The sequence below is a fragment of the Salminus brasiliensis genome, chromosome 14 (assembly GCF_030463535.1).
Source record: "Salminus brasiliensis chromosome 14, fSalBra1.hap2, whole genome shotgun sequence".
In the NCBI taxonomy this organism is placed as follows: domain Eukaryota; kingdom Metazoa; phylum Chordata; class Actinopteri; order Characiformes; family Bryconidae; genus Salminus; species Salminus brasiliensis.
The window spans coordinates 5,867,738-5,886,078 of NC_132891.1; the positions used below are offsets into that span (position 1 = coordinate 5,867,738).

General features: G+C 43.0%; 1 protein-coding gene across 2 annotated transcripts; it reads right to left on the reverse strand.

Moving 5' to 3' along the window:
* Positions 1-12,021: 12,021 nt before the first annotated feature.
* On the reverse strand, positions 12,022-17,827 carry gtsf1 (gametocyte specific factor 1). 2 transcript variants are annotated; one of them, XM_072656378.1, is made up of 8 exons: positions 17,784-17,827; positions 17,410-17,517; positions 16,816-16,925; positions 15,807-15,933; positions 14,491-14,577; positions 14,301-14,364; positions 12,720-12,790; positions 12,022-12,434 (listed from the first exon to the last, which is right to left on the reverse strand). In XM_072656378.1, coding segments are annotated over exons 2-8 (546 nt in total). In that variant the 5' UTR covers positions 17,495-17,517; positions 17,784-17,827; the 3' UTR covers positions 12,022-12,432. The 2 variants fall into 2 exon arrangements, with proteins under 2 accessions (XP_072512479.1, XP_072512480.1); XM_072656379.1 differs by lacking the exon at positions 17,784-17,827 and adding an exon at positions 17,651-17,710.
* Positions 17,828-18,341: the final 514 nt, after the last annotated feature.

The window sequence follows — 18,341 nt, forward strand, 5'->3', positions numbered from 1 at the left end:
GGCTACCTTACAAGCTAACAGACCTTAAACATGTCTCGGACGATGGCTGATCCACTACATTCAGGCTGAATAAAACTTTAACGCTAAAACTGTGAATATCATGTTCTACCACATCCCAAAGGTTTTCTACTGGGTTCAAATCCGGTGACTGGGAAGGCCACTAAATAACACTGAACTCTTGTCATGTTCATGGAACCAGTCTGAGAAGACTTTTGCTTTGTGGCCTGGTGCATCATCATGCTGGAAGTAGCCGTTAGGAGATGGGTACATTGTGGCCGTGAAGGGATGCACAGGGTCAGCAATAATACTCAAATAGGCTGAAGCATTCAAGACATGATTGACTGGTATTAAAAAGCTCAAAGCGTGCCAAGAAAACGTTCCCCACGCCATTATACCACTACCTCCACCAGCCTGGATTGTCAACACAAGGCAGGGTGGATCAATGGATTCGTGTCTCCAATCATTAACTGTGCAGGTTTGGTGAGCTTGTGTGCTACCCACTGCAGCCTCAGCTTTCTGTTCTTAGCTGAAAAAAGTGGAACCTGACCTCATCTTCTGTTGTTGGAGCCCATCAGCCTCAAAGTTTCACGTCATCCTTAAAAGTCGCCATTCTGATGTTTGATATGAACATGTGATATGAAGCTGCCACCCTAAATATTCTAAACGATAAAAAAGTAAACCATACCATCCAAAAATATTAGATATGGGTAGGCCTATAAGGTAAAGTTGCACTCAATGCAAAACAGAGGCCATTTTTAATAATATAGCAGGCACAATACAGCATGCCATTGTAAATCTTTAGGTATTACACAGGTGCTGTGTATTTACCTCATAACATATTTATTTACTTGTTCTTCTGCAGACCTCTATCCTACAGTAAACTCTAATCTTCTTCCAAAGAAGTGTAAGACATCTGAATATTTGGCCAGATTTCCACTTACAGATTAAGACTAATAATGGGTTAAATTTGAGCATTTATGGGGATTCTCCACCGAAAAGTAGTCCCAGACTAAGCGTAATCTGGCCTTTTGCAAACCAGACCAACCCACTTATTGTCTTAAAAGAAGACTGGCAATGGAGGATGATGTGATTAAAGTGAAAGGCTTTGTTTCTGAGAGTGAAACAGTTCAGCGAGGCTTTTTTGGGCCACGTCCCCTGCGGCATGTCGGCAGACTCTTGATTTTGTATAACATCTGTCAGCACTGCATTAAAAATACCAATCACTTATGGGACTTCAAGCTGTCAGACGGTGTTGTAGTACAACAGATTGTTTTAACAGTGGACTGCTGAGGCTATTTCCTTTCTCCTTATATTCACATATAATTACACTTCAGACTGGGTTTACTGTAGATACACTGGGTGCACTGTATGCATTCATTAGAGGTGTGTCCACAAACATTTGGACATATAGTGTACTGTGAACTTATAACACTTTTGTCTCTTCACTGAAAAAAAAACATTTTTTAACATTCATAACAGTCTTGACTCATTTTATTTGATGCCCCCCAAATTTGACACAAACCCAACTAACTAGAGAAAGCTTTTTAACGCTAAACACAACGACCAACTCAGGAGAATATGGAAGCAAGGCTAAAAAGATAATGCTAGGCCATCCAGAGAAGGGAGAAGGCCCAGGGGACCACAGGGAGTCCAGTGAAGCAAGCAGGTGCTAGGCTAAAAGCTAGGCTTGTGAAGCTGCATCTACAACCCCAATATGGTCAAAAGTATTGAGACACCTGCTCATTCATGATTAAAAACAAGAGTTTCTCCTGCTTTTGTTGAAGTAGCTGTCTCTACTGTCCAGGGTAGAAGGCTTTCTACTAGACTTTTTCACATTTGATCACATTCATCAAGACCTCATATCAGCCACACTTCACTCAGAACGGGATGGAGCACCAACCATCATTCCAGAGAGCACAGTTACCACTGATCCGCAGCTCAATGTTGGGGGGGCTTTATACCCCTCTAGCCCACACTAGGCATTAGGCATTAGGCAGGTTGCCAATAAGTTCATGTTTATTATCTGTTCTGGAGAGTCCTATTCTATTGGCAATGCTTCTCTACAGGGATCAGACAATCTGTGTGTGTGTGTGTGTGTGTGTGTGTGTATTTACACACCTGTCAGCAACGGGTGCATCACAACCATTTGAAAGCAATCAGAAGAGGTGTCCACAAACATTTGGACATATAGTGTGCTTACTATTTATACATCAAAGAACTACTTAAAATACTCAAAATGCAAAATCAAAATACTCAATATTTTATAATAGAATATTCTAATAATAATTCTAATAATTATTAAGACATGTCCCGGACATGGATTAATTTCCAATGGTGACACACCATTCACACAGCGATTTAGTCCCAGACTAGGCTTGATCCATGTCTAAGAAACCAGCCTAATAGCCTAATAATGGCCTAATAACATTTTTTGTAATCAGTGGCTTATTAAGGTCCAAACTGGCCACTATATTGCTGAGTACTGTCTCAGCAGCATTATTAAGAAAGCAATGTTACGTAATTCTCAACTGCTTGAGTGTGTGTGCGTTAGAGGGCAGTTGGGGCATCCTGCCATCAGTGACCTCAAGTTTGAGCATGGGTGCACTCAAATGAGGACAGTGTGCAGAAAAGAGTTGCGCTTATTCACAGCAAAAAAGACTAGAAAGCTGCTGGAGGAAGAGAGCGTGCATCATGCAAAAATGCAGGTGGAGGTCTTTTGTCCTGCTTTATTAGATTACCGTCTGTGCTGAAAAATGACCGTCACAAAATATGACACAACCCAGCCGTCATTTTTTTAAATGAACGATACAGAAATCTGTGTTATTCAATTACAATGACCAGAGAGGTCAGTGACAGCAGAGAAATGGGCCTACTAGCTTCTGCTCCCGTATTTACAGATTTTTATATCAATAATATAATTTAATAGACAAATTTAATACAGGAACATTACAGTGACTGGTGATAGCAATGGAAATATTGGCATAATGGTAAAAGAATGGGGTGCCATTAAAGACCCTCTAGATTTCCACCACATCTGTCACATGTTGGAAGATGCCTCGGCATTAGACGAGAGGCACCGCTCTGTCCAGCCACTGGACTTATTCATTTATCCTTGCCCTAATTAACTCAAGCTGTTTAATGCAGTTGTTTGTGAATCTGCAGTCTGTAGGGATGTCTGTGTGTGTGTGTGTGTTTTCTCTCTGTCCATTCCCCTGACTTTCCTCCACAGCCAGCTCTCCAGTCCCACGAGCCTCGGCCTTCGACAGAGCATTTGGGAGCAACAGCTGCAATACCTTTCCATCAGAAGCGGGACAGGACGTCCCCTGGCTCCAATGGCGTGCGAGGAACAGGAAGCGACAGGCGCTCCCCCTGCCTTGCCTCCCGTTCTGTTCGGCCCACCGCCTCTAAAACATGATTGACAGCGAAAGGCATTCGAAGCACAGCCGCACCATGGCACATCCCCAGTGTTTGTACAACAGACAAAATATTGCATAACTAGACTGCAATGGGAATTGACAGCCTGAGCTACAGGCAGAATATTACAATAATAGACTTCCTCTGTTGCCCTCATGTAGAGCTTTGTGCAGCGCAATGGCCGTCAGAGGCAGGTTAGCGGTGACATGAGATAAGTGACCGAAAACGTTTTTTCTGTTTTTGTCCATCGTGCAGTCACGTTCTGGCCCAAATGTGAGTTTGGGGGGAAAAGAAAACAAAAACTACATAAGAACCTATATAAAAAATATAATTCTGCAATAATACACTCGAGGTCGCAGTGCAGTCCAGCAGAAACATTTTAAAAATCCAATAAAAGCTTTTATAAAGATATATGAGCAATATCAGGATATTGAGGTAATAACTTTTTATTGTTTGTTTATTTATTTATTTATTTTTCATTTGCACAATATACAAGAGAATGAAGTGAACTAGGCAGTACAACATAATGGGGCGGGAAACCATTGAAAAACTTTGAAAAAAGTTCTTTAGAACATCAAAAAGGCTTAATTAAATATCATCAAAGAACCATTTCTACCAATGGTGATTAAAATGACCATTGAAAAAAACTAATTCTTTGGTTACAAATGCCATAAGAATTGCGTTGACTGTACACGGTGTTGGTGTGTCATTGCTAAATGTCGTAATGTCGACATGCTCGGCTCGAAACGCACAAAAGTCATGTACAAGTCTTTTAATTAATCATAGGTGTGTTTGTTTTGGGCGTAACGTGCCATAATAAACCAATCAGTGTGTCTTTCACCATCCCTTTAAGAGCCAGGTGCGGTCGGTCTGACTTTGGCGGGTTGCTATTTCATTGGTGTAAAGCGTGAGGGGGTGTACGAGCGTCAGGGTGCACACGCCTGTGTTGACAATTCACTGCCAAGATAGCAACGACCGTCTGACTGTTGACGTCTGCCTAGGCTGTTTTCAGTCAGTGAAGCTCCTCCTGTGTTTTCCGTTGCCAAGATACACAGCAATACACCAGAAATGTACCTGAACACACCTTATTTCAAGACCACCACGCCCATCAGCGTAGATATATTCACAAGCAGCGCTGCTGTTTAAACGACGCAGACGTAAGCTGGGAAAATAGACTGTTGGCAGGATGGAAGATAGCAATGAGTATCGCAACACACCTTGCGCAGGTTTAAAGATAGGGCCCCTGGGTCTTCTCAGGAATCAAAGATGACATTTATATGTACAGTTTCTTTACAATTCTTATTGCTTTTTAAACCCCCTGTTTCTGTTATTTACACTGTTAAAGAGATTACTGCCAAACTCGTGATAGGAACCAGGAATCTGTGTCTACAACACAAATATAGCCATTTTATTCACTGATCTAAAAGCATCAGTTTTATATGGAATGTAATAATAATAAGCTCATAATAACACAAAAACAATTAACAAAATAGTGGTTATTTGCTCTACAAAGCCATTTTGCCTCTTTCTCCTTTCTCTTTTTTCCCTTTCATAGATATAAGGGCTCTTTATTGACTGTGACGCTATGTGAACAGCCCTGTCAGCGAGGTGGCACTGGTGGTGTCAGGATCCCTACAGAGCAGTTTTGACTCCTTGCTGATTCCATGTCCTGCTGAAATGAGGTCACTCCAAGGCCACAATAACCAAAAAAAAGCATCACTACCGTTTTGTGAGCACTTAACTGTCCAGATAATGTATTCTGAGCCATGGGGATAAAAGAGCTCCTCAAGGTTCTTCAAAGCTCAGCGGAGTTCAGGTTGACAGTGGATTTGCCTGGTGGGGTGTGTGCAGAGATGTGTGTGTGTGTGTTTGGGGAGAACTGAGGTTCTTGGTGACCTTTCCAAGAAGAATTTCTTAACTTCTGCTGAAAAATTGTTTATTCATGTTGTGTTATGTCATAGTGATTTCAATCAACCTGAATATAATTAAACAGCAGCTTCAGCAGCATGCTCGTAATTAGCAATGCAATCACAGCTGGGCAGAAAACGGAGCGATGAATCTATTTCATATTAAAATATGCGTGTTTTGATTCATTTAAGACGTGTTATACAAGTTCTTGCTTCTCCCTGGCACCTTCTGAGGCGTGGATGGAAGAGGTGGGAGGAAAATGTATAATTATACTGGAAAAACCTCAGTATTCTTTGTGGATTTTAAGCAATAGTGTTAAAGCAGCTTTATGTGAGGAGTTGTATTTCTTGCTCCCGGGCAGAAAGTGGAATTTGTGCTTTAAGCCACTATTACCGAAGTCCATGCTTACAGACATTTCTAAGAGACACGCTAAGAGATAGAGAACCGTCCCTAACGGTAAAAGAAGCATGTGGGCTGAGGCGGTAGAGTAATATCACAGGAGTTTATGCAAATTTAATTGTAATTTAAGTGTAATTGTGTTCCTGTTATATAGGTGGTGGTTGCTAAGGTGTTGCTAGGTCGAGGTAGAGGGGTGTCCAGAACTTTTGTCCAAAATGTAGGGTGCCAAAACCTTTGCTCAAACATGAAGCTCATTCAATTTGTCTGGCTAATAGAGCGGTGTGCATAGGTGTCCACAAACTTTAGCCCAAAAGATGTTGACTTTCAGAGTTGCAGCCTGACCGAGAGTTGTAGATGGACTCATTTTTTGAGTTATTGATCCATTGGCAGAAGAAGCCAATAGATAATAATTACCCCAAAGCCAAAACCAGGGCAGAAAGGGTTAGGGGCCTTGCTCAAGGGTCCAACAGTGGCAGCTTCGCAGATCTGGGTATCAAACCTACAACCCTGTGATCAGTAACCCATTGCTCTAACCACTAAGCCTCCACAGCCCCTTTGGTGAGCCTGGTCCAAGAGCATTGCTCAAGAACAGATACAATGTTCCTTACTGTGTACTTCAGACATAAAGTAATCCTCAGCAACTACAAGCATATTATATCCGACAGCAGCTGATTAGAGTTGATGGAGCTGTAGTTGAGGATCACTCTCGGCCTCGGAGGAAGAGCTAAATGGGGGGCTAAATGTATCACATGCTGCTGCCCTCTTTCTGACACTTATGATTCTAAGACCCTACTAATCCCTGGACAACTGTAGATGGGTCATTGTTTTAATAAAGCAGTTTTGCATGGGTTTTAAGCTCGGTCATCCTAACCCCCCACTCTGCGGCTGAAGGGTTTAGCTATGATGAACATCAAGCACACTAGCCCACTGTGGCGTTCCTGTCGGGCATACTGCTGCAACGAATAAATGACAATTCTCTCAAAATAGAAAGCTGAGAGCCTGACAGAGAGACAAATAGGAGGTCAGTTTATGGCGCTGTTTTAGTGGAGTGTTAGCAAACACATTGGAGAAGACTGTGTTGTACAGCCTTGTTTGACAGGTGGCAGCAGTTGCTAGGCCACAGTAGAAGATCTAGAAGATTAAAGGCAGGTAAAGGAGAAGATGTTGCTAACAGTGAATGAATGAGAATAGCCAGCTGTTAGCATTATGCAAATACCATCATGCTAATTCCTACCTACTGCACTCCTTTTCTGTCAGCATGTTAGGTCAGCTAGACCTCTAAGGTCAGTGTTGTTATTCTGTAGTTGCCATCGTGCAAATACTGTAATTTCAAATATTAGCAGTTTTCCAAATGGTACATGTCTCGCCAGACATCAGTAACAAGCCTACACTCATGCATAGAAATGGCACTGCAAGAGAGTTAGTCTAATCCTAACCTTCAGCTCTACTACTGTGCCTTATTTTTAATAAACAGGAATTGTGGTCAATATATTTTGGCTTATTTGTCAATTAACTAAAAAATCTAGATAAAATAAAGATGGACTTAATATTTAATTAATATTTTATTTCAGTGGTGGCTCAGCAGTTTGAGTAACGGCCTATTAATGACAGGATTGTGGGTTCAATACCCGGGCTCGACAAGCTGCCCCAGCTGGGCCCTGGAGCAAGGCCCTTCACCCTCTCTGCTCCCCCGGGTGCTGCACCAATGGCTGGGTTAAAGGCGGAAGCCAAATTCTATCTGTGTCCAACACAAATGGTGAATATGGTTGTCTTGTCTTGTCTAAAGTCACTGGCCTCATTCAACAGAGATCTCCTGGATGATCAGCTTTTCAACCTCCTTAGAGCAGCTTAGACCACCTGAAAGCAAGCTACCAGCAAAAGCTCTTCTTGAGCTGGATTTATCTAAACAGTATCTAATCTAATCTAATCTAATCCATAGAGCAGTGTTCCTGCAATATAGGTGTTGGTTGCAAAGGTGCAGCTGTGTCCAGAAAGGTTTGCCTAAAAAGTAGGGTGCCAAAACCTTCAAATGTGTTTCAGGCAAAAGCTCATTCAATATGTCTGGTTAACTGAGCAGTGTCCACTAACTTTTGCTCAAAGGTGCTTGGGGCAAATAGCTGTATTAACTTGATCTCAGGAGAAAACGCATCCTTACTGTACTGAGGCAACTACACTAATAAATGAGATTTTAATGGTAACTAGTTATGAAACACTGTGTAGTAGTGTTAGTAATGTGGTGGTGTGTGGTTTGGGACACAGCCCCACTAAACTAAAGCATCAGTTAAAGCACAGAAACAGGGGCAGGTCTGCACGGAGAAACACCTGTGCTCAATCATCGCTGCAGGAACACCTAAACACAACCTCAGTGTGACATCACATCCTGCGTTTGTATCGTGTTCAGAGTGCGTTTAGAAACGGACCAAGACCCACCCACACAGGCGGTCTCGGCCCTTATTTGGTGCGCAGCAGTTCGAACCGCACTAACAGAGCAATCACTCAGGGTTTGTTTTAAACGAATCAAAGCGGCCATAATATTAAGAACATCTCTGTACTACTCCATTCAGCTTCCCTCAAACCTGACCAGTCTCCCTGTTCCAGCCACTGAAAAACACCCCCACTGCATAATGCTACCACCACCATGCTTCACTGTAAGGGTGTAAGGGTGGGTAAGTGGTGAGCAGTGCAAGGTTTTCAGCAGAAAACATGCTTAGAATTAAGGGCAAAAAGGTCAATATTGGTTTCATCAGACCAGAGAAAGGCCGAGTGTCCTTTAGATGCTTTTATGGGTTTTGTAGTGGGGATAAGCTTCTATCTGGGCCATAAAGCCCAGCCTTGCTCCAGCCTTGCTCCCGCCACCCCCCCCCCCCTTTCGTAAAACTACCCTAAACAAAAGAAAAGAGCTTAATTTGAACTGATAAGTGTTATAGCCTTACCAGTTAGCAGCCAAAACCAGGCTTCTACTTCTAACTTCATTCCACCTGAAGTTGTACTTTTGCTCAAACTTGCTGTTCCACCTTAAATATCTGCACTGAGCAGCTCCTCTGTTCTGTGCACGGCAATAAGGTCAAAGTTTAGGGTAGTTTTCGAGTTCCTCATTGCGGCAGGCAGCAGCTTCTATCATGCCTTTTAATGGCACCTAGAAGAGGAGGCCCAAATTTCCTGCTTCCAGTACAGTGCATTGGTTTACTAGATCCATTGAGCTGTAGGAGACCTGAGCTTCCTGCTTGAAGAGGAATGTGGGATTATTCTGTCCCGTAATTGTTTTTTCCCCCTGTCACACTAGCTGACTTGGGCCACTGCTTCTGTAAACTGCACATCACTGTCAATATGAACTGAGTGGAAGTTAGTGTGGTACAGCCACAGGTCAGCCCCCTTTGCCTCGTCTCCCCCTGCCTCATTTAACCCACTTTTACTCAAACTTGCTGTTCCACCTTAAATAGTGCAGCACAGCAAGTTTGAGTAAAAGTACAACTTCAGGCCTGCTTTGGCTGCTAACTGGTAACATATCTGCACTCAGCAGCTCTTCTGTTCTGTTCACGGCTATAAGGTCAAAGTTTAGGGTAGTTTTCGAGTTCCTCACTGCAGCAGGCAGCAGCTAATATCATGCCAATTAATGGCACCTAGAAGAGGAGGCCCAAAGCACATGCTGCTGCAACAAAACCAAGGATGTGAAGTACATTGAGATTTAAATGCAAAACACTCGATCCACTAAAAAGCGCCTGGATCGGATCAGGAATGTTTCTGTTAAGCCGAGCAAGTGCAACATTGACTGCCAGGCATTTTAAGGAATTCATCAGCTTGTCTTGAGAGAAAGTGGCAAAAAAACCCACTCTGCTTACATAAATGCACAATCTACTGTATGCCCTTCTGGAACGCATTAGCTACTTGACTGTGAAGAAGCCAAAGGCACGGATTCACAAGCATCTACATAACTTTGCCCCTTCAGACTTGGGATTAAAAATGAAAGTAAATGTAGAGGTTTAATATAATTAACTTCCTAATTGATCATTGATCCCAAACTCTGCTCTGTAGCAGCAATAGCAGCAGCGGTGCATTCAAAGAAATGCTAAATGTCCCTGCCACTCGCACACAGTTGCAGAAAGCTGTTGTCAGCACTGCCAGCAGGGGCCAGCTGGTGTGGCCAGCTGTCCGCATGGGTTAAATGAGGCAGGGGAGACGAGGCGAAGGGGGCTGACCTGTGGCTGTACCACAGTAACGTCCACTCAATTCATATTGACAGTGATGTGCGGTTTTACAGAAGCAGTGGCCCAAGTCAGCTAGTGTGACGGGGGAAAAAAAATGGGACAGAATAATCGCACATTCCTCATCAAGCAGGAAGCTCTGGTCTCCTACAGCTCAATGGATCTAGTAAACCAATGAACTGTACTGGAAGCTGGAAAAATGTACGTTTCATTGATTTACTAGATCCATTGAGCTGTAGGAGACCAGAGCTTCCTGCTGTGACATAGTGGCCACCAAGAGTAATCTTAGAATAGTCCATTAACCAGCAAATATCCATCTAGAAGAGGTTCTGTGGACTCAAGCGGCCCAGTGAGGAAGAATTGGGATCAAATGTAGACCTTGAAGTCAGCTTCCAGTCCTTTACTGTATAGCTCATCTTTGTCCATGGTGTGTCTAGTTGTCATGCTCTAGTCCCCAGGTCTTCAAACTGGACCTTGAATCCAGTTTCCAGTCCACACTGGAAGTTGAGAGGGCTGTTAATGTAATTGCTTGGCCATGTAGGGTCACACCTACCAAGGATTACAAAGTCTGGTACTCTGGTTTCATCACTGGTCAGTTTCAGTCTACAGAACCGCGGCTAGATATTTACTGGTTGATGGTCTAGTCTCAACCTACCAGTGAGGAGCGTAAAAAGCCCCACAGTCCACCCTAAAAGAACAAGATGTATTGCTTATCTCAGAGCAATGCAGTTCTTTAGCTCAAATGAGAAATGCTAGGCTAATGTTGCTAAGAAAACACTGGACACCAGACTGTCAACAATGTCTCTACGTAGTTAGGTAAATGACCTCATCTCTTAACTGGCTGAAAACACATACAATTCATTGGCACGTACAAACGGAGGTGGTTTAGAACAACGTAGGTCTAGGTTTAGTCTCTAAAACTAAAAAGACAAAACCTCGCCCCATAGCTAAAGGATAGAGCAGCCAGCTAAACTGTTTTACTAAATATTCTTTAGAAAATAAACTTGTTTAAACACCTATTAGACTTCTGATTTAGATTTTTAAAGCACATAAAATTTTGGAACATATTTCCCATTGGGACATTAGTGACAGCTCAGGGCCAGTGTTTATTAGCAACATTACAACATTAGCCTAAAGAAGCACAGGTCAGATATCAAACATGTCTTGATGATAAATTATAAATTTGACTTAAACTAAACTGGTTACTGTCTCTACTGTCCTAATAAAGGCCTGCCACCACAATAATACCTGGTCTATGGTGGAAGCTAATAGACTTAGCATCCACACAGCAATATCCCATCCTAATTCAGTCAGTATGCAGGTTTGTACCTGGTTTATCCTTCACAAATGCAAAGTCACTATGCTATACGAACGTAGACCCTGGGCCACTCATGCTTGCCATCAACCCCCCCCCCCCCTTTTTTTTTTCTCAACTGTATGGAGACACTTTAGTTTCACAGTTGCATGAACAGTTTTATTTATTTCTGTTAGATTTTTCCAACTTCTCCCACCCACAATGTACAAAACCCCTCCTAGCACAAGCTATGCTCCGGACACCAGGAAGATAATGACACATGCAGCTGGCACGCTTGGGGAAAAAGCACCGGACCCCCAGCTCCACCGCACCAGCTAACAGATGCACGCCTGTGCCCGACAACCTAGCTTAAGACTGATGAGGAGAGCGAGAGAGAAGGAGTGAGAGAGAGAGAGAGAGGCTATTTGTGCTCTCTCCGACTCCGGCCGCTGATGGCAAAGCAGCATGGCTCGGGATTCGAGCCGCCCATAGTGGTAGAGTACACTGGATTAGAATTTTAGTGCATTTTGACTAACTAAAATATCTCTAAAGATACGGTTTTTGCCAGCCATAACCACAGAGTGCCCCCTGCCAAGTTGGTCTACCTTTTATTACACTCTCACTGGCTGAAATTTGCCAATAATCGCTCTATGAAATAAGCTCCAGTAATACATAGAGAAGCAGTTACTGCTTTATCTAAACAGTATCTACTAACATGGAGTCAAGAAACATCTGGAGTCAGACATCTGACCAGTTATTTTGCCAAATCTCCTTCATTTATTAATAAAAGAAACCGATTCCAGCTCACTCAAGAGAGTACATTGTACACATGCATGTTTCGCAATAGCAGAGTTCTCAGACTTGATCCACAGATAGGCTTATTAAAATGTTCTTAAATCCACACAGAAGCCAATTTTCTCTGGCCGGCTGTCACAGTGCCTGATCCGAACAGCAGGCAGTGAAATGAAGATTAAGCTACTCCGTTCAATACAGGTTCAGTTCCAGAACTTACAAACAGGATCGGTAAAGGTTAAGAAATGATTTTCAGAAAAGATACAAAAGCACTACAAAAACAGTTAACACCAAAACCATGCGTTAAAAGAAACGTGTGGGTTAGAAGGCACGCAAGGTGAATTAAAACTTTACTAATAAGAACTCTTCGGTCACATGGAAGTGTGGGACAGGCAGTCCACGAAAGTGCAGGGAAGGACTCTTTCCTGTCAAAAGGAGGAGACAATACCATGAATACAATATAAACAAGCACCAATTAGACACACTGCCAGGTAGTCGAGTAATTGTTCAGGCAGAACACTAATCCCTTCAGACAGGTCTGCAGAGAGCAGGAGGCGACAGGCAGGAATACAAGAGTGCAGCAGTTCGACTAAAGACAGTCAAGAGCACTGCTGCCACCTAGTGTACCAGACAGATCAAGCTCCTGCTCCAGTAGTGGGCAGAAGATTGGAACATTTACACTGAAGGATTTGTACAATTTCAGAACTCACAGAGTTTCCATGGAAGCGTCCGAGGTGCACGGAGTCCTGGGGTCAAGTTGTTGGTGGTTCTTGGTTCTGGCCTGAAGACAGACATGAAGACAAAGCTGCTAAATCACCAGCAGCCCAAATGAACTGCTCAGATAAACTGTTAACTTGCTGTGAATGTGTATCATATGCACCAGCCTTGTACAGTACATAGACAAAAGTATTGGGACACCGGCTCATTTATAGTTTCGTCCAAAATCAATGGTATTAAAAATAAATACATAAAAAATAAAATACATTTTATCCTGGAATAACGGTCTCTACTCTTCAGGGAAGAGTTATTCTAAATTTGAGAGCATTGCTGTGAGGATTTGATGGCATTTAGTAGCAGGAGTGTTAGTATGAGGTCAGGACGTTGGACGATCACCACCCCACCTCATCCCAAACTTATCCAAAAAGCATTGGCTGTAGCGCCATCATTCCAGAGAACACCATCTCACTTCTCCACAGCTTCTGTCAACAAGTTCATATTTTCTGCTCCAGAGTCTTATTCCGTTGCCAGTACTTCTCTACAGAGACTAGACAAGCTGCATAGCCATGGACGTGCATTTGCATATTTGTTAGCAATGAGGTCTAACACTGTAGCCAAACAGTGTCCACAAACTTCCCACGGTGACCTCGTATATAGTTACAGACTGTAGCCCAATTTAGTGCAGCTCCATTCTACTCTGTCAACCAGCATCACTAGCAGAATATTGTGTGGTGGACTATTCATGGAAATGGGTCATGGGTCATGGCAGTGCATGTGGCACTGGCATGAGTGTCTTTGATTGAGTGATTGACACTCGACCCATCAGTGTGACCACACTTAAATAAACATGTGTTAAAATGGCCCTTTGAGTGATTCCACAGAAGATCCAGGGTTGTAAATGAGATGCATTCAATATGTAAATAAAAGTGGTTCTTCTATGGCATCCCTCAAAGAACCATTTAAAGCACCTTTATGTTTAGAGTATAGCATCACTGATGGATCAACTGTAGGTCCACCACTTTCAAAGCCAACCAGGAGAAGCTCTGTGGCAAGAAAGTCCTGACCACTGAAAGTCCTTGAGAACAAGTAGGTTCCAGCAAGCCATGGCGTTCCACCTACAGCATGTAACGTTACCAGATGTTATTTACTACACATACACTACATGTCCAAATGTTACTTGGAGTTGCACCCAATTCTGACATTGATGTGCAAATGCACGCACACAGCTTGTCTCGTGCCTATAGAGAAGTACTGCCAATAGAATAGGACTCTCTGGAGCAGATAATCATGAACCTATTGGCACAATGCTGCCCAATGTCAGGCATGGGCTTCAGTTGGGAATTAGGTGGGGTGGTGATCATCCAACATTCAGACTAAACTTATGCTGTTGTTGCTGAATGCAGTCAAACCCTCACAGCAAATACTCCAAAATGTAGTAGAAAGCCTTATGTACAAAAGCCAACAAAAACAGTACTTCTGAGGGGTAAGAAAAAGAAAAGTAGGGCGATACCACAACACACTGAACACTGGGCTACACTCATACCACATGGTTAATAATAAAGAGCTACACTCACTTGTTATGGGTGAGCAGATTATTAGACACCCCCCATACAAAGGTAGCAGCCTGGTCGTCAACCTCTGTAAAAAGCAAACGCACACTGTAAGAGTACAGTATCTTGCCAACATCTGCACGCATGTGTGGATCACAGTTAAACAGATAAGACACGGACTCATAGATCAACACTGACCAACACACCGACTGACCTTTTTCCCAGTCCTCCTCGGCACTTGTAGGGTTCGTCCAGGTACTGACTGGGACTTGAAATTTCTGCAGCCTCTCGATGTTGCTCTCTACAACACATCATGGAGATGAGGGAAAATAGACCTACCTACATAAGAATAAGCTGATGGCATATGTTGATTACACCCAGATAATTAAAAAGCTTTCTTTGTACAGAGACACTGAAGAACCACTTTTGGTTCTATAAAAGAACCAGATCTGTAATAGGGTCCGAAGCTTACAGCTTCTTCACACTCACACACACTAATATAAACATTGTTCTTCATAGAACCAAAGTGGTTCCTCTATGCCACCTCATGAAGAACCATTTGAAGGGCCTCTTTTTTTTTAGTGCGTGACTAACAGCATTTCTACACCCGTACTTTTCAGTCCAGTTTAATCGGACCCTGGAGCGAGTCGTCTGGGTGGGTGTGAACACCGTAATCACACACTAAGGACTAAAAACTACCACAGCGAGACCCTTGAGAAGAGGTGGTCTCTGTCCAATCCCAAAATCAACTCCAGAGCTGTTCATCTGTGGCAAGAACGTAATCGGACCTCGATTTGACCCAACTAACAGGTGTTCTCCCAACTATTTGAGCTAAATGGCTCCCACAGCCAGATGTTAACCCGATTTACTGCCCAGATAATTAACTATACTACAGCTATGAACAGACACCATCTCTGCTGTGGCTCCACCTTAAACTGCACAGACGTCAGAAGTCTGCACCAGTCCAAAACACAAAACCTTCTTTAGGATTTACTTTCTTGTTTCTCCTCCAGACGGGCCTGGAATAAGCAGAGAGTGTGCTCACATGGTTTGTTAAAAGGTAAAGGTGCACATATTTGTCACTATACTATGTACAGAGAAATGTGTCCTCCGCATTCAACCCTACTGTGGTAGCACACACACAGACAAGAGGGTAAAGGGTCTTGCTCAAGGGTCTTGCTCAACAGCGGCAGCTTGCCGAGCCCGGGAATCGAACCCACAACCCTGTTATCAATAGCCACCACTGCCCCTGTGATGAATTTTGGAATTTTCCCATAAAATTAACATATCTTCAGACTTTTTTTTAACAACACTACTCATCGCTAAGGCTATTAAATGTAAATACAGACACAATGAGCTCCCACTGATCTACATTTTACAAAATATTGTTCATCTACACTCAATTTATGGACATGGTTTGCAGCCGTTGTGCGAGAATGACCTTGTCAGACTGGAGATTAAGGCAGACAGACAGGCAGACAGACAGACAGACAGGCAGACAGCCTGCCAAATGGAAAAATGCTGGCTTACCATCCTCAATACTGAGAGAATGTCGGTCCTCACAGTTCTCAATGTGGTGGGACAGCTCATGTTTGGGCATCAGGTGCTTTGCATTGAAGGGACACGTCTTAAGTTCACTCGCCAGTTTGGGGTGATTCTGAAAAGAGGATGGTAAAGACCAGGTAAATACAGAGTTGACCGCTCATCTGCCCAACACCTACACGTATTGGCCGTTGCTGTGGCTAATCTTGCATGAGGAATTTTCCATAACCATAGAAAGGCCCAGATATTCGAACCGTATCAATGATAGCAGCACTTTAGTATTAACAGAACCTACATGTGGTAGGTATACCTGATCAGACAGCCAGTCTGTAGACTGTAGGTCCAAGACTACATTCTCTGCTCTCCATAAAATCCTCTCAGAACTAACTCTCTCTTTTTACCTTCTCAGAGTAAATGGCCACCCAGCCCGACCTGCTGGAAGATTGCCCGCTGAGGTCCCCTCTACCTGCGTCAAACCAGCTGCCACCTACCGGTCCAACCAGCAGGCCCCCCCACCCACCCCCACCCATAGCAGACCAGCGGCTCACCCGCCTACCACTGCTACTTGCTTAGTGACCATGTTAAAACCATTATTAACTATCTGTTATACCTGGTTTGGTCATTTTTATCATCAATGTTTAAATAGTTCTGACCAGAGGAGGACGGGTCAGGTCCTCCTTGTGAGCCCAAGGTTTCTTCCTCCAACTCTGAGGGAGTTTCTCCTTGCCACTGTCGCCGCTTGCAGTTCACTGCGGGTCTTTGATTTATTTGTCCCTGTCTTTTAATAAATCACGATTTATATAAAGCTGTTTTGTGACGACAAAACAAATATGCACTATTCAAATAAATCTGACTTGACTTGACCTCACTAACCAGAATAATAGTCAATTTAGCACATTCTCAGACTGACTTCAGGTGAATTGTGAGGACAAACGCATGAAGGAGGGAGGAAAGTCAACTAATCCCATTGCTGGTCGCACCGTAATCAGACACCAACCTTCCTGCACTTGAGAATATGAAAAGGGAAGCGGCTGGCTCGAATCTGATGGTTCTTGTCGTAAGGGCACTGCAGCATCTTGTTGGGATCACTGGGATCATCTGGCTTCGCTGCAGAAGTTCAAAAGCACATACAGCACTTATTTCAACATGCTCTCAAACCTGCCTTTAAGTGTGTATACACAGTAAACAGAGGTGGGCTGTAACTAGCTCAGTTTCCCCATTTACTTTATACCATTACAAGCTTAGGTGAAGAGTAGAACTGCAGTCATTCAGGGCTTATTTATTCCAATGATTCGAGGGCAAAGAAGAGCAAATTAGGCCATGTTCAGACGGCCAGCCCAAATCCGAGGTCTGGCATAGCTAGACTGTATCCAGATTGAGATTGAGATTTCATCATTTGAGTCACTCCAAATGGACCGTCATCTCACCAGATCTGATCTGAGAAATCTGATTAGCCTGTAGTCTGAACAGAGCCTTAGTCTGGTGTTGTGATCCAGCTCCAGTTGTTGTTCAGCCCTTTGAACTCTTTAAGGCCTTTAGGGGCTTTTAAGGGCTTTATTCGACACAGCCCACCTCAGTACAGTTCTCTTACCAGTGACCTCCTCTCCGTTCAGACGGCCTCCTGTGGAGAGGACAGCTCTAGGATCAAGGCTGGTTCCATATCTGATGGTGGACATCTTCCTTGGCCTTCTTAGGTACCCTAAAAAGATCAAAGCAACTCAAACCTTCATCACACAAACAAAGCTTGAAAAGCCCTGGAGGATAAAGCAATGCTGGGCACGTTGTTGAATTTCTGTCATTTCTGTATCAGTCTGAAGAAGCTAACTTCTTACTGAAAAGCACAATAGCCGCGACCTGCAGGCTGAGCTCCACACGGTTCTTTTGAAAAGTAACAATTTGTGACGCAAGAAAACATCAAAGGCGCCTAGAAACTCGATTATTACTGTTAATGAGCAGCACACTCACAGCTTCCCTGCGTCCAACCTGAACCACACGACCATAGACTTCCTTTTTTTTTATCTGGCTTTAATACAGCTAGCGGAACACGTGATCACCGAGGGGCGAAAAAAGTAAGCACCACCCACTCACGACACGTCACGTCAAACACGCCCCTTTGATCCGCATTCTTTCATTGGCAAGCCACGCCCAAAATATAAATATTAATAGAGCCTGTTGCAGGTAATAATAATAATAATAATAACAATAATAATAATAATAATAAATAATAATAAGAATAAGAATAAATAATAATAAGAATAATAATAATAATAATAATAAATAATAATAAGAATAATAATAAATAAATAATAAGAATAATAATAATAGGCTATATTTCTATAGCGCCTTTCAAAATCCCAAGGTCACTATTTATGTTACGCTCCCGTTTAATTTAGTGTAGCAAACAAGCAATAATTACTAAGTCATCACTGTCACATTTAAAAACCTCGTATCTCCATTTTTTGTTATTTCGATTTCAGTTAGGAACATATGGACTTATATGTACTTGAAATGTGTGCCTCTGTG

Excerpts from the sequence above, each read along its gene's own strand:
- gtsf1 (XM_072656378.1), bottom strand. The coding sequence starts at position 17,494 with ATGTCCACCATCAGATATGGAACCAGCCTTGATCCTAGAGCTGTCCTC. Across the intron at positions 16,926-17,409 it reads GAACGGAGAGGAGGTCACTG|CGAAGCCAGATGATCCCAGT; the intron begins GTAAGAGAACTG and ends GAACTTCTGCAG. Across the intron at positions 14,578-15,806 it reads TTCTCTCAGTATTGAGGATG|AGAGCAACATCGAGAGGCTG; the intron begins GTAAGCCAGCAT and ends GATGTGTTGTAG.